The 23,299-nt window shown below is 44.4% G+C and overlaps 1 protein-coding gene across 1 annotated transcript; it reads right to left on the minus strand.

The window, feature by feature from the left end:
* Positions 1–131: 131 nt before the first annotated feature.
* Positions 132–22,796, minus strand: LOC122708576 (histone-lysine N-methyltransferase PRDM9-like). Its single transcript, XM_043924785.1, has 12 exons — positions 22,721–22,796; positions 22,198–22,314; positions 21,802–21,909; positions 17,622–17,671; positions 15,712–15,868; positions 14,778–14,879; positions 7,453–7,724; positions 6,310–6,377; positions 5,045–5,238; positions 3,289–3,372; positions 223–323; positions 132–143 (listed from the first exon to the last, which is right to left on the minus strand). The coding sequence occupies exons 1-12, from the start codon at positions 22,794–22,796 to the stop codon at positions 132–134; spliced, it is 1,341 nt and encodes a 446-aa protein (XP_043780720.1).
* Between the last annotated feature and the right edge of the window lie 503 nt (positions 22,797–23,299).

Raw genomic sequence — 23,299 nt, forward strand, 5'->3', positions numbered from 1 at the left:
GACCCAAGACTCACTCCGCCCTCCCTGCTCCCACTTTTGGGAACTGGCCTTTGTCATTCTCTGGGCAGGAGGTGGGAAGGACAACCCGGTCTCTCTTCCATCTCCTGAGACCCAGGTGGGCACTGGGGGCATCAGCCCTCCACCTGGGGTCCAGAGAGGGTGTCCTGAATGCACAGGGCCTAACCGGTCAGCGAGGCTGGCCCTCGTCCACAGTGTACAGACCTGCTGCAGGGTCTCGGGTTCCCTGGCATCCAGCTCCCCCATCGCCAACCCCAGCTTGGTGTCTTGGGGCCCCTCACTGGCGGGCACCCAGCAGGTGAAAGCTGCATGCCCAGCGATGAGAAGGAGAAGCTGGTGGGGCAGGGGTCCAGCATGGAGTGTCCAAGGCTCCTCTGATTCCCCAGGAACACCCAGCCCCGCCTGCCGTGGGCTTTCTCCTCTTCAGTACGTGTCTTCATGGCTGATGTTGCCAAACACCTTCCTCTGGAATAGAAGGCTCCATGACCATGGAAGGGGTGGAGGTGAGGAGGTGCTGTAGCCCTAAACCCAGGGAGCTTGAGGAGTAACTTCCCTGAGCCCTGAACAAACTGCCTGTTACATCTGTACCAACCGAGGCCAAGATCCAGGCAGATTCTCTGTGGAAACACTTTTCTGTCCAACAAGAGAGGACTTGTTAACCCACAGCTGAACCCCGAGACGTGGGTCGTGGTAAACTGTGGAGACTGCAGGGAAGGTGTTTGAGAGGCTTCTTCCCGGGCGGCTCCCTGAGGCCCCTGGAGTTACTGGGCTCAGAGGCGGAGCACTCGCGCTTCTCTCCTCACTGCAGGCCAGACGGTGCCCCCAACCACACAGCCCTGCTCCTCTGCCTCCCTGAGTTCAACAGAAACCCCCTGGTCACAAGGCCAAAGCGCAGTCTTCTTGGTGAGCAGAGCAGAGGCCGGTGGGAAGTGGGGTGGAGGCTAAAAGCTTCTTTGTAGAAGAAAAACACGGACGTGTGTTCCCGTGTGTGGTGGCCGCATGCTGCAGTGGTTGATGTTCCCCACACATTTATGGGTGGGTTTTAGTTTCTGTATTTTCTAAATTTCTTTTCTTTTAACAGCTGCATATTATGAGAAAATTTTTGCAATCAACAATGAGCACTTGCAAAATAAGATCTTATTATTATTATTTTTTCCGAAAATGTCACAGTTTTCTATGGTGACAGATGAACCGCCTCCTACTTTTAAGTATTCATTTGATTGGCTGCGCTGGGTCTTAGCTGTGGCAAGCAGGAGCTTCAGTTGCAGCATGTGGGAAATCGTGCCCTGACCAGGGATTGAATGTGGCTCCCTGTGTTGGGAGCTCAGAGTCCTAGCCTCTGGATCAGCAGAGAATGCTGTGATCTCCTACTTTAAAAAAGGTTATTTATTTATTTTTGGCTTGCAGAAAACATGCAGAAAACAAATACTGTAAAGCAATTATCCTCCTATTAAAAAATTAAAAAAGAGTGAAAAAAACCCCAGAAGGACACCAATGGTGGGGCTTGCGTTCTCAGCCAGCCTCTGGCTGATTCCGCCTGTTGCTTACGCATCAGACCAAAATGCTGGTGCTCCCACCTCGTATCACAGATGAGATTAGAGACACAGAGAGGTTGAGCATCTCGCCCAAGCTCACACAGCTGCTGGGGCAGGGCTGAGAACTGGACCCCTGTGGTCGAATCTGGAGTCCAGATGCTGTGATGACCCTGAGGGAGCGGCAGAGACCAGATGGCCCATGCTGAGACAGGCGCGCGCACACACACACGTGCACATGGCCTTCACCTTTGAGGCTACAGAAGTCAGAGGGAACCAGAGGGCCACCAGGAGAGGCCAAAGGAGAGTCGGGGTCTATAAGGAGGAGAGGCCCCACTTCTAAGGAGGCCAGGGAATCCCTTCTCTGGTGAGTCTGTCTCAAATCCTAGATTCCTCTCCCTGGACCCAGGAACTGACTGTCCAGTGACCTAACTGACTTGGCTCCAGAATTATGCCTTCCCAGGGGTTCAGCTATGACTGGACTCCTCTACTGTCAGTGATAAGAGGGGAAAGAGTAAATAGTCTGGGCTTCAGATTTGTTTGGAGACAAAATTTCTTAGAAGAGGAGTAGTAAAAAACCACGAAGGCCCTTGGCATGAACATCTCCAGAACACTTAAGAAACCCTCTGCTGTTTATCTACCGCCTCTCTTGTCATGAAGGTGGAAGGTCTATTTAACAAGTAATTCTGTGCTTATCACACTCTTTCTTTACAATATTTATCATATATTTATTTATTTGGCTGTGCTGTGTCTTAGTTGCAGCCTGTGGGAGCTAGTTCCCCAATCAGGTATTGAACGTGGGTCTCTGCATTGGAGTCTTGACCCCTGGACCACCTGGGAAGTCTCTCCTCATACTCCTGGGGACAGTAATGGGTCACAGGCCTCCTCTGAGGCCCCCTTAGAGCTGAGGCATGGGGTGGCTGCAGTAATCCTCCTGGGGCTAAGGTGTGGTTTGTTGATCATGACTCACACTCCCTGCAAACATAGGGCTTCTACCCTGTGTGTGTCCTCTTGTGTGAGATGAGATTGGTCTTCTGACTGAAGCTTCGCCCACACTCCCTGAAAACATAGGGCTTCTCCCCTGTGTGTGTCCTCTGGTGTCTGATGAGGTGGGACTTCCGACTGAAGCTACGCCCACACTCCCCACGAACATAGGGCTTCTCCCCTGTGTGTGTCCTCTGGTGTCTGATGAAATCTGACTTCTGACTGAAGCTTCGCCCACACTCCCCGCAAACATAGGGCTTCTCCTCTGTGTGTGTCCTCTGGTGTCTGATGAGATGAACCTTCTGACAGTAGCATCGCCCACACTCCCCACAAACATAGGGCTTCTCCCCTGTGTGTGTCCTCTCGTGTGTGCTGAGACTTGACCTGTCCTTGGAGCCTTGCCCACACTCTCCGTATGTGACTCTCATAATCCCCGAGACCCCTGCCCCCGTGAGCAATGTGCCTGTGTCCTCTGGATTCAGTTTCTGGCTTGTGCTAGGCTCGTCTTTCATTCTCTCATACACCCCAGAACCCCCTATTTGTCCTCCGGTTGAGTAGGAAGAGGCCCTTGATATCCTCTTGAGCCTTATGCTTTCCAGCAAAGGTTGGGGCCTGTCCTTGGCCTCCTGACCCCCAGGTTTGTCACTCGGGCTGTGTGGATCTGAATATCGCTGATTTTGATTGCCTGGGCAGGGATCCTCTGGTTGGAGGAGGTCTCTTTCAGATGGTCTCAGGAGGGTCTGAGAGGGGTGACTGCGTTGGGTGTGTTGGCTGAGGAATTTCTGACTGGAGAAGGCCAGAGAGCAGAAGGCACATGGGTGGATCTTGGGCTTTGGTTCTGCTGAAAGAGGAAGCTTTTGGTCAGGTAGCTGGTTTGCCATGGTCAGGCCCTCCCCACTAATCATCTAAGTGTTGACAGTGCACAATTTGTCTCCCATCAAGTGTCTTTACAGTCCACATTTCCACTCCACTCTTATTCTCTACATCTACAGAAATCCAGGAAGCTGTTGTCAAGGGCCTTTTCTCCATATCACCCAGATAGGGACCTTCCAGCAGCATCAGAGGCAGCATCTCTCCTGAGAGGTGGATCTGCAGGGACTTTCCCTGCGTGTAAGTGTCTGAAAAGTCACGTCACAGTAGCCACAGGTATTTACCCTACTGAGGGATAAGACTTGATGACTTAGGTGGAATCTCCTGAGTGGCTCCCTGTGAGGGGAAAGGGTCTATTAAGTTAGGGGCGCCTGGCCTGGAGCTCTCTGCATATGGGAGGCAGCACAGGGGGTGGTTAGATCAGGTGTGAGTAAATCTGACTTTGTGGCTCCTTGTTCAAAGAGCAGCCTTTGGGCCGATCTCTGCAGGAAGTGGGTTTGAGACTGGATGAGACCGAGCGGCCCAGGTCCCACTGACTACAGGTCTCTGGCTCCTGCTGCCCAAACAGGTGCACAAATTGCTCCTCTCTCCGTTTCCCATAGATCATAAAATAAAGGCATATCCTTTCTCAAGCCTCACCAGTATCCATACCTCATTTATTACATTCAGGCTTAGTCCATTTAACATGCACTAGGAAGCCCTATTTAAAAATGCATCTCCATCAGACTCTTCACACCCTCACTCCCAAGCATATTAAGCTAGCCCACTCTCCCCTCATGTCTGGCAATGAACTGACATCTGAGGGGACTCCCCGCTGCTGTCTCTTCCCAAAAATGAACCAAAGCATCGTCTTAGCAGAGAGAACATGATGCTTGCAGCTGAAAGACGCGCGGTTGTTCTGTGTCACCCAGGAGGACCCCTGGGGCCTGCATGTGGACCCAGGCCCTGAGGCTTCCCTGTCCCATCCAGCCTCCTTCTCTCCCTCTGTGCTTCCTCCCATGACCCCTGGCATGGCCTCTCTTCCCGGCCCTGGGTCTGAGGCACTGGCTGCTCCCCTGCCTGGAATCCTTCCCCACGGGTGTTATCTCTGCAGAGACCCTGCCCCACCGTCCTGCACCACACCCCACCCTCTGCTCACGCTGACCCGAGGCACGTTCCCTGCACTGGTTTTCCTCAGAGCACCAGCCCCTGTCTGGTATGAAGCCCTGCTGCCCCAGGGCAGTGGTTCTGTCTGTTTCGGTGCGTGGAGCCCCGTCTGGCACAGAGTGTGAACTCACATGACAACAAACTGGAACAGTAACTGAATGCAAATCACTGCACATGTGTCGCTTAGAAATGGGACGAAATGAGGAAGAAACAGGTAAAGGGCAGAGTGCTGGTAGGTGCTAGAAATGTTGCTTTTTGTTTCTCAGCCTTTCAGCAGAAGGTGATGTTACACATTTTTTTTCATGAAATATTAAAAATTAGAACTAGCATTTTTAATATAATAATTTTTCCTAACAATCATATGACAAGAATAAAATTCTGAGGCATTTTAATTGCAACTCAACTGACTTTGGACTGGATTGTACTCTGCTCCGAAATCGGACCACGGAGGCTCCCAGGATGGGGTGTGGTGTTGGAAGAGGGATGACACTTACCTCTCCCGGCCGCGAGCTCACTCTTCCCCCTGCTCTCCCGATTGATGCCAAGGTCCTGACCATACTCGTCCCCGTACCAGACCAGCAGCTCACAGCCCGGCCTGACCACCTGGCAGGTTCGGTAGAAGATCTGCCCGTGATACTGGAAGGCCACCAGGTTCTGCTCCTCGTCGTCCCGGGCACAGTTCACATACCTGGGGTCGAGGCCGGGAAAGGGAAAGAAACCTCAGGTGATGAGTGCCCTCCACTCTCTGACCATGCCCAGCTCCTTGCCTTCCACCTCTGAGGCTGCCCCTCATGTGGACCTTCTGTTCACACCTTCGGCCAAGCCATGTGAATTCCCATGCTTTTCTCTCCTTACCTAAGTAGCCATTTTTCCAGAGCCCAGTTTCAGACTCATCTCCACCTGAACTGTCCTTGAGGCTGCCTACCTCCAGCTCCTCTAAACTCTGAATTAAGTTCTCTTTGATCCATAGGACTTGGTGCTCCTTGGCTAACACGCAGCCCTCAGCACTCACCCCAGCCTGCCTTCTCTCCCCAGGCTATCTCCCATCTCCTCACGTGTATCCAGGGTTCTATTCGCTTGCCCACCCCCTCCCACGGAAACTTGGAGAGAGCGCTGATATAGCTTGAGACACGGAACAGTAATTGTTTGTTCACTGTCTGCCTGCCCTGATGAAAAGAGAGGCCCTCAGAGAATGGCCCCATTCAGGGCCATCCTGCCCCCCATTCCTTCTGAGGCCTCAGGGCCCACTTCTCACTGGAACCAAGCCTGAGGAGGTTGTTGCCCACATAGAGTCAAGGTCTCCTGTATTCGGTTATCCTGGCACTGTGTAGTTACTCAAAGATAGAAAAATTAAGGTTACTGTTCCTAAAATCAATTGGCTAATGTCTGTCTGCAGTATGTTCTCCAAAAGGACATGGGTTGTGTGATCTGCTTCAGTAACGAAGTTCACTGTCTAAACTGAAACATAAAGTGTGTGGTAAGTGTCCATTAAGTGAGTTAAAGTGTGCCTGGTGAATCTAGACTCCTCAAGTTGTTTTCAAGTCCACCAGTTTTGTTCAGCATATAGACTTGTGTCTTGACGGCACACGCCATATTTTTATTTCCTACTTTCTAGTGTCTTTTGAAATGAAAGAGCATGATATGGAGGGAAAAGAGGAAAGAAGATGTGAAAGCTGTTGAGGGAGCCGGGTTGAGAAGGAAAGGGGCGTGGGATGGAGGGAGTCTCAATGTCTACACACTGCAGACTCATTGCACTCACCTCATCCAGTTGGCCCAAGACGTGTCCTTTCCATCCACATACTCGTAGCAGTTCCTCCCTTTGGTGATCTGAGTGTCAGAGAAAGAGTTACAAGCTTTCCTCTTTCTTTTATTTTTTCTTGGTAGGAAGATATAGAAGAGCTATTTCCCTCTGTAGTCATTGGTGCTTTTCAGCCTGCATGGATTCACCTGCCAGACGGACCACACCGTAAGCCCCTTACTCATCATTCCCAATCTGAGTCTCTTGGTTCATTGAAGGCAAGGGCTCCACAAGGGAGGAGTCACTTCTGTGTGTCTGTACTACTGTGTTTCCACCTCTCCTCAGACCTTTAGATAGAGGTCCTGAGTATGTGTACACAGTGGTCCCACCTCTCCGCTGACCCTTAGATAGAGGTCCTGAGTGTCTGTACACTGTGGTCCCACCTCTCCTCTGACCTTTTCGTAGAGTTCCTGTGTGTCTGTACACTGTGGTCCCACCTCTCCTCTGGCCTTTGGATAGAAGTCCTGTGTGTCTGTAGACTGTGTTCCCACCTCTCCTCTGATCTTTAGATAGAGGTCCTGAGTGTCTGTACACTGTGGTCCCATCTCTCCTCTCATCTTTAGATAGACGTCCTGAGTGTCTGTACACTGTGTTCCCACTTCTCCCCTGATCCTTAGATAGAGGTCCTCTGTCTCTGTACACTGTGGTCCCACCTCTCCTCTGACCTTTAGATAGAGGTCCTGAGTGTCTGTACACCGTGGTCCCACCTCTCCTCTGATCTTTAGATAGAGGTCCTGAGTGTCTCTACACTGTGGTCCCACCTCTCCTCTGACCTTTAGATAGAAGTCCTGAGTGTCTCTACACTGTGGTCCCACCTCTCCTCTGACCTTTAGATAGAAGTCCTGAGTGTTTCTACACTGTGGTCCCACCTCTCCTCTGACCTTTAGATAGAAGTCCTGAGTGTCTCTACACTGTGGTCCCACCTCTCCTCTGACTTTTAGAGGGAAGTCTTCTGTTGACGCCCAGGGCACACAGTACCCAGGGCTGACTGTGTCATTGCTGACCGTGTTATCACCATGTGCGTCCTTGCATGTAGACATGAAGTACCCCCCACCACATACAAGCGATTAGTGGCCAGAGGACAGGGAAAGGGGTGCTTCTCACCAGCCAGGTGTATCCACTGTTGGCGGCCTCTTCATTGTCTGTGATCTGGCCCTCATAGGGGCCAAAGTGCAGGCCCAGCGGCAGATCGGACGCCTCGTTCCACACTCCAAGCCCAGCGTCAGGGATGCCCGACAGTCTGATGCTTAACCCAGGGGGCAGAGTGAGGGCTGAGCGGTTGGCATGCCCCTTTTCCACTGCACAGCCCTTTACAAAGGTTGGGGGCCCATGGGCAGCACAGCTGTCGATGAAGAAGTTCTGACACTCCTCACAATCTGGAGGTGAGAACAGGGATGAGAGGAGGTATAGTGATGTTGCTGGTCGTAACGACCTCCTCTAAAGAACTGGGGCACTCATGGTGTTAGGGGAAGCACACTGATTGAGACTGCCCACCCTGGCCAGGCACCATAGTAACCATTTGCATGAGTTGTTTTATGACAGGAGATCCTGATAAGGAATACAGAACTAATAAGCCACCACCAACCAGAAGAGTTTGGGAAAGGTCAAAAGGAGACACCGCATGTCTGTCCACTTCCCAGAATCCCTCTCGCTAGCATCCACCTAGGCTGAGGGATGCGTCAGCCACCAGGAAAGATTCTGAATTAAAATGATTCGCCAAAGACCACCTGGAAAATAATCCCATCACCTTAAAACCTGAAACTGTGAGCCACGAGGCAGAGCAGTTCTCCTGGGTTCTCTTACCTACTGCTCTCCGCCCAGGTGCCCTTTCCCAACAAAATCTCCTGCTTTGTTAGCATGTGTCTCCTCGGACAATTCATTTCCGAGTGTTAGACAAGAGCCCAGTTTTGGGCCCTGGAAGGGGTCCCCCTTCTTGCAACAAATGGCGACTCTGGTGGGACTCTTCTTCACTGAGACTGATATCCTGACCACTTGGGGTACTCAGGGGCCAGCTTGCCTACCAATGGGCCAGACCCAGCAGCTGCAACTGGGACCTTTTTGTCCCTGGTCTTCTCCTGATGCGGACAACTGGCCAGAGTGCCCCAACCGGTAAGGAACAAGAGACTTTATTGACCTCTCCCCTTCCCTCTCTCTTTCCTCTCCCTAGCCCTTCCTATCCTTCCCATTTTTCTAGTCCCCCGGTCCTGGATGCAGAAATCTGGTCGAAGGGCCTCAGCTTGAGCTGAAGGTTGGAGACCTATCACCTCCTCTTGGCAGAGAACTCGAATTTTCTGGTCTGGTTTCTGGTAGGGCCGGGTTCCAGTCCTCCCTTTTCTGGAAGCCCAGGGAAAAGTCCCATAATGCCTGGGTGTCTGCAGTTGGCAGGAGACATCTGTAAGGCCACCCCTTTTGCCCCCCTTTCCCGCCTCCTCCTCCTTCTTCTTTCAACCTGGCTTCCTTTCCTCCTTTTGAAATCTTTGAAGACATCTGAAGTTTTGTGTCTCTATGGAAGGTTTTCTGAGAGACTGTATTCTTGTATTTAAGGGAGTGTCTGATGAGGACTGCCAGGTTTATATGTGTGTGCTTTAACTCTGTTCTGTATTGTGATTTGTGACGGCCATTTTTCTTTGTCTGGCCACCATTTAGACCTGCTGCCATTTTGTTAGAACTTGATTTTCTTTCCCTGTGCCTTGAGACCAGGGCTCTCAGGAACACTTATATAGACCATCTCTAACTCCTGAGACTGAGAGAAAAAGGAAAAAAGCCTTTAAAAGTGTTATTTATTTCAACTTTTTTATAAACTAGTAAATTTTATATTGTAATATCTAATTCATGACCAAACTTAGAAAATGAAGCTAGATCTTGCACTGTGTCTGTCTAAATATGTTTTGGTATGTCTTTGTCTCTGGGTAATATTTTTTTAGGTTAATTTGTAAATTAGCTCTATTTAATTGGCTTAAAAAAAGGTAAGTGCTTACAAATCAAATAATTCTAAATTAAACAATAAATTCCAGGTTTAGGTGAACTGGGAAATATTCAGTACTAAATACCTGATATTAATGTTTGTTTGTTGACCTATCTAATATAGACATGTCTTAGAGTAATTAATATCAAGTAGAATATTTTCATTGTATCTAGGTTTAATATAAGTTAAATATTATACCTGCTACAAGTTTGTCAACAAGGAAATTACCTCGAGTAAAAAACTTCTAAAAAATGTAAATGAGGTATGAGTTTGTATATAAACTCTATTAAGAATAATTATTCTTTAAAAATATCTGTCTACAATAGTCTCCCCAGATTGGCGTAACTTGAATTTCTAAGGGTTGTGCTAAACTAAGTATTGGAAGTCTATTAAATAATTAGGTCATTTCCAAATGAAATAAGATTTTGAAACATTTACTACTAAACACTGATTTCCTTTTACAGAAAAACTAAAGAGATTTGGGACTATAAATGAATAATGTTTGATGCCATCCTAAAATGTTTTAAGAAAGCAAGGGTTTTAGAAATTATCACTGGTATTTATGCTCACCAATCTATAAAATGCTAATATAAAAGTTAGCTCTTGGTTGCTAAAGGAAAGCAGGAAGTGTGCTTTCAGTAAAAAAGTATGAAAAAATATTAAAAAGAGTTATGCATGATCAGGATTTTCTAAAATTGGATTACAATTAGTTAGATAAATGGATTTTGTTAGGAATGACAGGGTCATAAGAAAACTGGTTAGAGCCACTTAGGTCCAAGATGGCGGAGCTGACTTTCACTAGACCTTGAGCCTTGGTATTTGCGCCCATTGTGACATATCAACAAGCTAAATGATACACCCATCAACATTGACTAAATCTGACCAAATGTTCTAAACGCTTTTAATTGATCTTTTCAATAAAACTTCCTAAATCGAATTCTTTTGAAGTTCCTTTGACCTCTAGCTAACTTTAGGGTGCTTCAGAGGGCCCCTGAAACATCCCAAAGAGAGATATTAAACTGTGTTTATTTGGTTGGTTAAATTACATGAAAAAGATTATCAAATGAGTAATAAATCTGCTCATGTTATAATGTATGATAAAATTACTAATACAGATATCCTAGAAATTATATGGAGTTCTTAACATTTTGATATGTCTTGGTGTTCTAATTAGAAACCTGATGACTTCACAAAAGTTAACAAAGGACTGAATGAACCAGCGAATATGCTTATAACTTATGGTTTCTATCTAAAAAAATTACAGGTTTGAATCTTGTGTTTTCCAGGAGTAAGGAAAACCTTCCTCTCAAACTAATTATGAAAATAATTTGGTAAAATTATATGTTATGAACAAAACAATTATATTTTCTCTCTATCTGACTCCTCCAGAAATTTGGAACTCTTAGGTTTCCAGTAAGTTTATCAAATGAGCTAGGAAGGTTATCTCACTAACAGGTAGAAAAATCTCAAGGAATTTTTGAGACCTTAAAAAGGGAAGAGTTCACCTAGATTTGTTAGACAAAATCTGTGATAAGCCTTTGGTGTGAGTTTCCCAGCCCTGTTTTATAGTAAAAGTTCAGTCTGAGATTCTATAAATGTTTCAGCAAAATAAAAAGTCTATAAACAATTATGGTTATATAAATCATTAGACCAAAATTAGTGAGAACAGACCTGTTTTGCAAACAAACTAGCCTTAATTTGGTTATGTTTGATAAAATGAGGGTAACTTTAGGAAAAAAAAAAAGATATTTCAAAAAATGTTACATCTCAGTTAATGGAGGTCTGCATGTAGTAAGACTCATTTCTTAGATAGTTCTTTGCTGTTATGTGATATTAATGTAAAATTTAATTGAATTCTTAAAGAACACCCTAAGTTTGTTTCTGAAGCTTATCTCAGTAATCTATCTTTGGATGAAGATCAGATGCCTCATGACCTGCAACCAGGACTAGAAAAAGACATAATTTAGGAGACTGTCTCCAACCTGGATAGAAGGGCTTTTTATCAGGTACTCTTAACTAGCTCATGCACAATGAAACTGAAGGAAAATTAACTCTTAGATTAATTCCCACTTCCAAAGGCCCCTACACTGGATTGGTCTATAGAAAAGACAGCCGACCTGATCTCACCTTCAAATGATGCTCAAACAGGAAAAACTACACTACACCAGGATGAAAAGACAACTACATCAGAGGTAGGCAGCTTGCCCAAGATGCTGGATCTGCTTCGTATGATCATTTATAATGTTTTCTTGACTTCTTAGACCTTTGCATATAAATCAAATGCTTTTCTATCATAGGTCTGATCCTATGCTAGTTTTAGAAATCAATCCAATTGTTGGATTTGTGGCCAATTACCTGTATCTAATTCTGGGTTACCTTGGTAAATTTCTCTACTATAAGACTCTAACTGGTTGGCCCTGAAAAAATTTACTTAAAAAAAAAAAATTATAGTCATATTCAGGTCACTGTGATGCTACTAGATGGGATCCTCTCACTGGGCCATTTAATAATGCCTGCTCTGACTCTGGCCATAAATTTGAGCTTTTTTCTATTACTCAGGCTTAATCAGAGCAACAAGAAAAGTTTCAGCAAAAAAAAAAAAAAAAAAAAAAAAAACTCCCAAAATTATGAGAAGGATTTATATAGATAACACCAGGCTATGGTAATTTAGGTTTAAAGTCTCCTCTGTGTTGGAAACAATTAAATCATACTAAGGATAATCAGTCTAGTAACACTAAAAAACTGGGCTATGTGCCTTATAGATGGTGGTGCCAATGTATAATTTCCCTGAAAGATAAAGATTTGTACAGAGTAGACTAAGTCAGACGACCTGAGTTATACTGGGCTATGTGCCTTATAGATGGTGGTGCCAATGGATAATTTCCGTGCAAGATAAAGACTCGTACAGAGTACAGTAAGTCAGACGACCTGGGATATACTGGGCTACATCTAATGGAAGCTCTTAAGTCTTACTTGTGACTTTACTAATACTGCTGGCTATGCTCTTTGTATTTCACCTGTTTTACAAAACTGCTATTTCTTACACTGCCAAATGTGTGACTGAGGCCTCTGATAAAATAATATATAGTTCCCTATGAGATCGATGATGATAACAGTGTAACTCTAGATATGAAAAAAAGCAACAAGAGGGAATGTCTTCCTGGACCAAGACGCTAGTAAGACAGGTGGTCCAGAGAATTTTGGATACTGTTTAATGGCCTAGTCCAGTAACAGCACATTGAGTGGCCTGTCAACAAAATCTTTGCCAAACCTGAAAATGGACATCCCATGACCATGGGATAAAATGGTCATGAAATGCCCCCCTCAAAATCATGGTCAAGTTTATGAGCAAAAAGGGGCTCTGCCAACTGAAGATTGACACTTGCCATCTACATCTACAGAGATTAAATCACGGCCTGTGCAACTGCTGACTTTCAACAGCCCTGAAAGGAGTTCAGGGTGAAAATCAGGAATGAGGCACTCGGTGCTCTGAAAAAAACTGGCAGAACAGGCCTTCAGATAGTTAGATCTTTTCAAGAGATTTTATGAGTCCCAATTCTTGCATCTTCTCATACCTAGAGAAACACTGACGTCAGTAATGGTGCCATCTGCTTTGGCTATTAAGGAAAATTTTACAACTAAAAGTCAAAATAGAGTACTCAGTTATGGTTCAGACATCCTGGAAAATAACCAGGTGTTACTATGGGTGTAATTTCAGATTAGACGTTATATTGCTAAACACTTGAGTTTTCTGAGTCGTGTCAGGCTTAGATGCCACCATTCTCAAAACAATGTCTGCTGGATGCTAATAACTTCTACCTTACTTTTTATAAAACTAGACAACTGGCCACCTGGCTAAAAGTCTCCCTGAAGTGCCAGGACTAGACTGGGTTTCAGGCCTATTCTTAAAAAAAAGAGATTTATTTTGTCTATTAAAATTCCAGTTATCCCTCCTCCAGCTACTACTAATTGGGTCTGTTACAACAAAATGGCAGACCAAGAGATTGAGATTTTAATCATACAAGGCTCAGATCTAGGACTTAGAACTCAGGAATACTTCCAATTCAGGGTCTCTTCTCCAAGCTGAGGCGGTCCTATGCCCCATTTTGACAAAAACTTATCACAGTCATAGTTGCCCTGTTCCCTAAATTAAAACTGAGCAGGACTCTGTGGGTGGCGACTCTGGAGTACAGATCTGCTGTGTGTTCTCCATTTCTTATCTGTAAGATATAGGCTTCATTCAGCCTCCTTGACCTTCCCTGATTTCCAAAGGGTGGATTCAAACGATTGCAAATCAGGGAAGGGAGAGAATACCGAAACAGGGGAAACAATCAAATGGTGGTACAGCCTTGAGACAGGGTCCTGGTTCCTACTCAAAGAAATACGCATAACAATGTCTTTTGAGTTCTTCTACAGGACTGGAGCCACCACCCAGGTGGAAGATGGTAACTTCAGACTAAACACAAGATTCCTGGAGCACAGCTCTGTTCCTTCACCACCAGCCAAGCAAAAAAACAAAAAAAAAAAAGTCACAAACCCTGCAGCCCTCACTCCAAATGTTGCCTCCTATTTCTGGGGACCAGTGATGACCATCCTGTAAGGTCTCCTGTTTGGCCCCTGTCTATTTCATCTCTGAGAGGCGCCAACAGTTTCAAACTAAATTGCTGTTATTACAAGAGTAAAAGCTGGTTTCAGATATAGAACACCCCAACTTAGATCAGGTAGAGAGAGACTTCTGCTCTGCTAGGCAGGCCTATGCCCAGGCACAGCAGGAAAAATTTACAGAAGAAAGAGACCTCCGCCCCAATTCCCAAGAAGCATCTTGAGTATAAAGTCTCTCTGGGGGGAGTTCTTAGGGGAAGCACACTGATTGAAACTGCCCACCCTGGCCAGGCACCATAGTAACCATTTGCATGAGTTGTTTTATGACAGGAGATCCTGATAAGGAATACAGAACTAATAAGCCACCACCAACCGGAAGAGTTTGGGAACTGTCAAAAGGAGACACCGCGTGTCTGTCCACTTCCCAGAATCCCTCGCGCTAGCATCCACCTTGGCTGAGGGGTGCGTCAGCCATCAGGAAAGACTCTGAATTAAAATGATTCGCCAAAGACCACCTGGAAAATAATCCCATCACCATAAAACCTGAAACTGTGAGCCACGAGGCAGAGCAGTTCTCCTGGGTTCTCTTACCTACTGCTCTCCACCTGGGTGCCCTTCCCAATAAAATTCCTTGCTTTGTCAGCATGTGTCTCCTTGGACAATTCATTTCTGAGTGTTAGACAAGAGCCCAGTTTCGGGCCCTGGAAGGGGTTCCCCTTCCTGCAACAATGGCATTTGGCCTTGATCCTGCACCCCAAGTCATAGAGGAAGGGGATGACCGGGGGACCAGATGGTGAGGTGAGGTTAGTGGGCCAAGGCCTCGTAGCCCCTTCTCCGTGAGTGGGCCAGCCGGGTCACTCACAGAGGTAGTCGTCATCCTGGGGCTCGCTGACCTCTTGGTACACGTGGCCCTTTCTTTCCTGTAGACTGTACCTCCTCACTCCAGTCTCCTTTCTTCTGAGTTCTAAGATGGAGAACAGAAGCTAAGCAAGGCCGATGGGGTCTGGGGAGTTAGTCTCTGTTTTATCAGAAAGTGTGAGTTCTCCAAGCTGTCCATCTATATACTTGGTTAAAACTTTCTTACATGTATTTTTCAAACTTTTACTTTTGTAATTTTATGTTTTCATGTTACATTATTTATTTCTTGGCCACACTGCATGGCTTGTGGGATCTTAGTTCCCCCACCAGGAATGGAACCCACACCTCCTGTAGTGGAAGTGTGGAGTCTTATCCACTTCACCCCCAGGAAGTCCCTTCTCTATACTTTCTTTCTTCTCCCTTTAACTACAGGTTCAGGATACTGAGGCTCCACTGACCACAGATGCCCAGTTCAGTGATAGCATCCTGCACTTGCCGTTAGTAGGTTTAACTTCCCAACCTTCTTACTTAGGAAATAGTTCACCGACACATCTATGCAGAAAACATATGTTAAGGGCACATGACATGTAAGGGCACATGAGCAGAGATCTGGGCATAAACACTAACAAAGCACGGTTCCCATCATCACAGCTGGATTTACTGAACTACTTGTAGATGTCAGACTTTTGCATTTAATGTAAGACTTTCAAGCATCGTATGAGTTATGTATCCGTATCTTCACTTTCCAGATAGCAATCGGGACCTCAGAAAATGTGTACGATTTTCCCAAGGCCCCAGTGCTAACTTCATGTCTCAGATCAGTCCAGCTTAAACCCATGCCTACCCAAAGTCCGTGCCAAACACCTAGGCCATACTTATTAGTTTTTCTACAGGGATTAGAGGAACTAATTAGAGGAACTCCCCAAAACTTCTCTTACCGACTTTGTGTCTGGGGTGCTGTTCAGGGGTCCTTGCTTTTCTGTGATGGGGCACTGGTTTCTGAGCCTGCTTGGAGCCACTTGTCTTCAGCGATTTTGCTGCTCCCGGCAATTCTTTCAAACTAGATTCCTTACTTAATGGTGCCCTGGACATTCTCTTCCATGTGAGTAAGAGACAACATGCAGTTCTTTAGTTCTTTAGGACTTTATGAAGTGTTTTCACATGCATGATTTTAGTTAATACTTTGACAATTCTTGGAAATACCTGATTTGGAGGGGAGTGGGTCTGAACACTGGGGTGTAACAAAAGGACCTAGGTGAATAGTGAATCAAAACTAGAATTCATATCTTAAGGCTCTTCCCCTTCAACTTTCTGCATAAAAGTGAGAGCAAGGGAGGAAGAATAGCTGGAGGTCAGGGAAGGAAGAGGGTAAGAACGCATAGAGAGATCCGCGGCGGGGGGGGGGGGGTTGTATTAATTAGTGGCCCTTTGATGGACAAGGAAGTATGGAAAATTACAGAGGGGACAAAACACATCTGGAAAATAAGGTGACAAAGCAGTGAGATTAAGAAGAGAAAAGACGATCGGCAGAAACACATTTAGACAATAAAGAAAAGGAGATGAAAGTTGCAGGTTACCATGTCCTAGAGACAATGTTTGGAATTAAAGTAGCTGGTCACATCAGTTCTCCTTGAACAAGGCTGTATGACTAGCTGATTCTCCTCAGTTTCCTGATCCATGAATTGGTATTCAGGCTAATTCTTAATTTTATAGTGGACATGAAATTTAATAACCTTCAACAAATTGTTTTGTGAGCTATTTAATACAGTAAGAACATTTGCGTACATCCCTGGTATCAATTTATTCCCTAAACTGCATCAATATTTGAAGTCTAGCTCACAGACACTATCTTCAGCATTCTTTGACCTTTCTACTCCTAGATGAATGCTTAAATGTGGAGTCACTCATTCACAAAACATTCAGGGTCCTTCAGGGGCTTTGAGCTGGGCTTGGACTTCTGAGAATGAATGGGTGTGGGCTAGGCTCTCAAAGCTCACAACACAGGGGCAGGCTAAACACATGATTCCAAACAGGAGAGTTGCCTATTAGAGCTCAGAGGAGGAGCTGTTCCTCCCTCCTGCAAGAAGGAGCATTTGAAATGATGCCCAGATGATGAGTTTCTACTCAAAAGTGGGTAATCTATGTGAAGTCCTTAAGTTATTTTCTTATTTGTTGCTTTTCAGTCATAAACCTGAGGGTTCTCAGGGTTGCGAGTTGCTTCCTCTTATTGGAGTGGGAGGCTCTGAGGTAGGGATCCTGTCTCCTTCTTCATCTTGGACTGTCCACTCTACAAACTGCCCAGGATGTCCTTAAGCTTCTCTTAGTCAGATGTCTTAGCATATCCCTCCCTAGCACAGCACAAAAGAACTGAGGTTGAAAACATCTCTCAGATGAATGATATAAAGATGTATGAATAAGCTTCATAGAACTATGGAAGTTTTAATCAGTTTGTAAGGGGTTTAGAGAACATGCATTGGTTTAGATTGCACTACCAGTGATACTGTGATCTCAGGCATATGAAGTGTTTTTTATCTCATTTTTTAAATCTATAATGGTGATAGCTATATACCTACTTATAGGTACTGTAGGATTGATTTAAGGTTTAGGTAAGTTTATTCACATAAAATGCTCAAAGTGTGAAATATTATGTAAATAATGTAGAAACAGAACTGCCTACTACTGTTGTTGTTCTTACTAACTGTAAAGGTGGTGATGATATCAGAAAGTGTGCTAAAGATCCAGGACAGGAAGGCAGCCATCTCCAGGATCTCTGTGTTTTCTCCTATTCTCATCTGTGACTGGATCCATGAGGAGGATATTTTGGCAACAGGATTTGGGAAATACTCACCTTCTTGTGTTTACTGTGCTCCACTCTGAAGGCCATTGATGAAGGTTTACCTAAAGAATGATGAGAATCAGTGTTTTGGTTGGTAAATGTTTCCAAGCTCTGGGTATTCTAATTAAGGACACATAATTCTAAGCCAGAGAGTGACAAAGACAGTGATTACCAAAGGAGGAATGGAAAATGATTTCTGTGTCATCAACTCCCATGGTTCTACTGGGAGCATTACATAATTTTCATAAAATTAAAAAAAAAAAAATGAAACCATCTGTGCCTCATCTGATGTTCATAAAGTATCTAATAAGTTTACTAGTCTTTCATGACAAAAGTACTCAACAATGTAGAAATAGGAGGAAGTGACTGCAATATAATAAAGGTCATATCTTGAAAGTCTACCTCTAACATCATAGTCATCAGTGAAAAAGATCAAGAAAAAAAGGCAAGGGTGCCCGTTATCAACATTTCTGTTCACCATAATATTAGAAGTCCTAGCCAGGGCTTTAGGTTAGAAATGGAAACAAAAGGCTTCCATTTGAAAGAAAGAAGTTAAATTATGTCTGTTCACAGGGCCATGGTTTTATGTGCAGAAAAATCTTTAAATCCACACACAAAAAAATCCTCCACAGAAAGTTTCACGGTACAAAATCAACATTCAGATGTCTTTCCGTGCATGAAGAATGACCATTCCACAAAGGAAAATAAGAAAACAATCATATTTATTTTTTAAAAGCTATATTCAAGAGCTAAATTAAAAAAAAAATATTTATTTTTATTTATTTGTTTGTGCCAGGTCTTTGTTGTGGCATGTGGAATCTAGTTCCCTGAATAGGGACTGAATCCAAGTTCTCTGCACAGGGAGTGTGGAGTCTTAGCCACTGGACAAATAATCTTATTTATAATAGCATTGAAAAGAATGAAGTAATTAGGAATAAACTTAAGGAGATGAAAGACTTATATGTTGAAAACTACAAAGTATTGCTGAAAGGAATCTGACATAAATAAATAGGTGTCTCAGTTTATGGATTTGGAGGCTTAATATTATTAAGCTGTTCATACTACCCAAAGCAATTTAAAGAATCAATGCAATTCCTATTAAAATCCCAATGGGATTTTTTTCAGATATAGAAAATCCATCCAATAGTTAACATGGAATCTCAGAGCACCCCAAATAGGCAAAGCAATCTTAGAAAGAACAGCAAAGCTGGAGGCCTCTGATTTCAGAACATACTACAAACGTACAGGAACCAAAAGAGTGTAGATTTGGCAAAAAATGTATGCTTAGTCGCTCAGTCTTCTTGAGTTTTTGTGACCTTTTGGACTGTAGCCCACCAAGCTCCTCTGTCCAGGGGATTTCTCAGGCAAGAATACTGGACAGGGTTGCCATTTCCTTCTCCAGGGGATCTTCTTAACCCATGGATTGAACCCGCATCTCCTGTGTCTCCTGCACTGAAGGCAGATTCTTTACCTGCTGAGCCACTGAGGAAGCTGGCTGGCATAAAGACTGATATGTCAATCAATGGAACAGAATAGACAGCCAGCAATAAACTCTTGGATACATGGTCTAATGATCTTCATCTAGGGTGTCAAGATAATGGGGAAAGTTTAATCCCTGTAATGAATGGTGATGGGGAAACAAAATAACCATATGCAAAATAATGAACATCTTACATCTTGAAGAAAAATCAACTCAGAATGGATTAAAGACATAAATGCAAGACTTGTTAAGACTCTTAGAAGAAAACAAGGGTGAAGCTTCAGGACACTGAATCAGCAATGATTTCTTAGATATGGTACCAAGTGCACAAGTATTAGTAACAAAGTGAAAATAGACAAATGAGATTAATCTTAAAACCTCTGTGCAGCAAAGGACACTGAACAGAGTTGAAAAGGTCACCTACAGGATGGTAGAAAATATTTGTAAAATATGCATCTGATAAGGGGTTACTAAGCATACACCAGTATGAAGGCTACCTATAAGCCCCGAAGAGAACCTGATTGACCATGATGGCACCTTGATATCAAATTTCCATGCTCCAGCATTGTAAGAAAACAAATTTCTGTGGTTTAAGGAATGCAGTCTGCTTTGTTATGGCAGTCTGAGCTGACTAACAGTGAGAGAAGGAATTGAATAGACATTTCTCTAGAGAAAATACACAAATGGCCAACAAACATATGAAAAGATGCTCAATATTACTAATCAATAGGGAAATACAAACTGAAACCTTCTGCGATGGGCAATATGTATAAGAAGACAATAGCAAGCTTGGTAAGGATATGGAGAAATTGGAACACTTATACACTATTGTTGGCAATGTAAAATGTTGCAAGCTTTCTAGAAAACAGTCTGGAGTTTCCACAGAAAATTAGAACTGCTGTATGATCTAGCAGTCCCACTCAAAAGTGTATTTACATAAAAAATTAAAAGCAAGATATTGAATAAATAGTGGGCACATGAATGGTCATTGCCGCATTTTTCCCAATGGGCAAGATGTGTAAGCAACCTAAATGTTCATTGGTGGATAAGAGATAAAGATTATATATAAGATATATATTATAGCTCTTATATCCACATGCACACAACGGAATGCTTTGAAGCTTTAAAAAAGAATTCTGTCACATGCTACATCATGGATGGGCCTTGATGATATTTTACTAAGTGAAATGAACCAATCAAAAAAGACAAATATTGCCTGATTCCACTTCTATGAGGTATCTAAATTAATCAAATCCATGGAAACAAAATAAAATCGTGGTTGCCAAGGGCTGTGAGGAGGAAGGATTGGAGAATTGTTACTCAGTGGGTTAGGGCTTCAGTCAGGCAAGATGTAACATTTCTACAGATTTGTTGTACCTCAATGTGGATATATATCCCCGGTGGCTCAGTGGTAAAAAATCCACCTGCAATGCAGGAGATGCAACAGATGCAGGCCCAGTTCCTGGGTTGGGAAGATCACCTGGAGCAGGAGATGGCAACCCACTCCAGGATTCTTGCCTAGAGAATCCCACGGACAGAGGAGCCTGGTGGGCTACAGTCTACGGGCAGGCAGAGTCAGACATGACTGAGCGATTAGCACTATGGCCACTAACACTAACGTGTACATAGTTAGCAACAGTGTGCCATACACTCAGAAATTGTTAAAAAGGTAAATAAAGACGTGCAGGCGTATGGTGAACCGAGGCGTATGTATTCCCTATGAAGAATCTCTCCTTATGTCAAAACCTTTGCAGACAACCAAATGTTTGGTTTTCCTGTCCATTTCCCTAGTTTTAAAGCCTCAGGGAACAGAGGGACTTCCCTGGTGCACAGTGGATGAGAATCTGCCTGCCAATGAAGAGGACACAGGTTTGATGGCTGGTCCAGAAAGATTCCACTTTCTGCGGGGCAACTAAGCCTGTGTGTCACAAACTACAGAGCCTGCATATGCTCTGCAATGAGAAGACACTCACTGCAACCAGAGAAACCCATGGACAGCAACAAAGACCCTGTGCAGCCAAAACTAAATAAATAAATTTAAAAATCTGGGAGAACAGAAATCCATAGATGGAGAATCATAGAACTATCTAAATTGTTTTCTCCAGTCTAGGCAGATTAACCATTCTAAACTCTTTGAGCAGCTGAAGAGGAAGTGAGTGCTCACTTATATTTTATAATAAGTGTACTTCATTTTATTTACCTGATGCCATCTCTGGTCAGTGAAATGTGGGAAAGATCATGGAGAATAAATAGTTCTCTCAAACCCTTTCCCAGAATCAAAATATAGAATTAGTTTAACCTTAGGGTAAGAAGATCATGGGTTTTGTTTTATATACATACATAAATAATGTATCTTGATATAATATGTTAATTATTTCCTTTGCAAAGAGATTTAATCCAATAACCAATGAGACTAGTATTACACCTGTTTGGTGAATTTATTTCTAAGGTTTCTTTAACTGCCTTTCACTAAGAATGTTTAGCAAAAATAATTCTTTTTTAAAAAGAATCATAAATTTTAACCATAAAACTTTTGAGAATTACACTGGAAAACCTATACATTCATCTTCATTCAGGCTTATGTAAATATTTGGCCACAACCACTTCAGAATGCTGAAAATTATGTTTTCCTTCCTAATGGCTGAGATGAAGTTGAGACCTAAGCCCAGGCTGGTTTCAGGAAGACACCTCCAAATCCTCGTGGCCTCTCACCTTCCTGCCTTGGTGTCCATTCTTCATCAGAATCTTCAGTGTCATCTACCTGAGGTTTGATGACCTGCCTGCGGTGATGCATGAAATCCGGTTGAGTGGCTCTGAAACCTGGAAAGAAGCAAAATATTTGTTCTAAGAAGGAGAAACAAAGCACAGAGCAATGGAAAGTGTCACAAAGTCAAGGAAATCTGTAGGATGGGCTGGGGAAATCTAGAATAATGCAAGAGGGTCAACCTCCTGCTGGTACAGAACTGTAAACATTTCCTACAGTTTAGTCTCCACATAAAAGGGACCTGTGAGCAGATGAAGCCACCTAAGAGCGGGCCAAGTGAACACTGAGGGTGAAGACCTGTTTCATGTTTCCCAGGCTCACAGGCACCCAGCACTCCCTGTTACCTATAGCAATCAGTGCTTCGTAGTTTCTTTTCACATTCCTATATCGGATTTTTTCCCATTCTCCCATCTCTTTCCATTGTTCCTTGGAGAAGTATACGGAGATGTCTTTGAAAGCATCTTTGGCCTAAGGAAAATAAGAGATTTCATCAGTGATTTACTAATCTAAGTCAGACCTTAAAGCTGATCCTTCTCCTCCACCTTTTGTGCAGGGAGTAGCCTGAAGCTGCAGGATGGTCTGTGTGAGACAGGGATGAAGACTTTCCTTCCCGACTGTGTCCTGCCTAACTGAACAAACACTGAGCATTTTCCTAGCTCTCCCTGGACACAGGGCAGTTGACGAAGCTAGTGTCCTGTTTTGTCCCACTCCACCCCACCATCTCAGACAGGACCAGGCATTCCCATCCTGTGTATGGTCACAGGGAAGTTCACTCAGCTGCCCAGGCAAGCAGTCTGTGGTGCTTCAGGGACCAGCGCCATGTCCGTCCTATAGAGCTGTCTTCGAGCCCAGCTTTGCCGCCTCCACCTCTCACCGTGGGCTTACTTTCTGTTCTCCCAGCATCTCCCTCAGTGCTCTCCTCTGGAGACCTGTTTGGCCTCATGGCCATTGGAATGCTCAAGGCCACGGTGCCTGTGGAAGAAGAAGGTGCTGAGGTAGTTCAGAGCGGTGTCCAGAGCCTGGTCTGTCTTCCTTGGGTGGAGTATCCAGGGCAGGAAGGTGAGGGCAAAGTCGGGGTGAGGGTATTGGTGGGATGGACGGATCCTGACTAGATATGACAGATCAGCCTAATGTGAACTAGATTTGGTTTCTTTGGTTCCCCTGCAATTCAGCCCCTCTGAGGGAAGGCACTGGGATGGATGTGTCTGTGGGAGACGGAGGGATCCTTGAGGAGACCTGGAAACCTCTAACTGCTGAACTGGGATCAGGCTGAAATCAGGGCTCTGTTCCAGTGCAGCAGAGGGAATGTTTCTCCAAGAAGGGTTTTAAGGATCTCCTCCTGGACACTCAGAAAAATCTGGGCATAACGTAGGTTCTACGTCTAAGGGAGAAGTCGCTTGGCTTGAGGAAGATCTGGGTCCCACAGGCTGAAGTAACTGGGGTCCT

This window comes from Cervus elaphus, chromosome 15, assembly GCF_910594005.1.
Source record: "Cervus elaphus chromosome 15, mCerEla1.1, whole genome shotgun sequence".
Classification (NCBI taxonomy): Eukaryota; Metazoa; Chordata; class Mammalia; order Artiodactyla; family Cervidae; genus Cervus; species Cervus elaphus.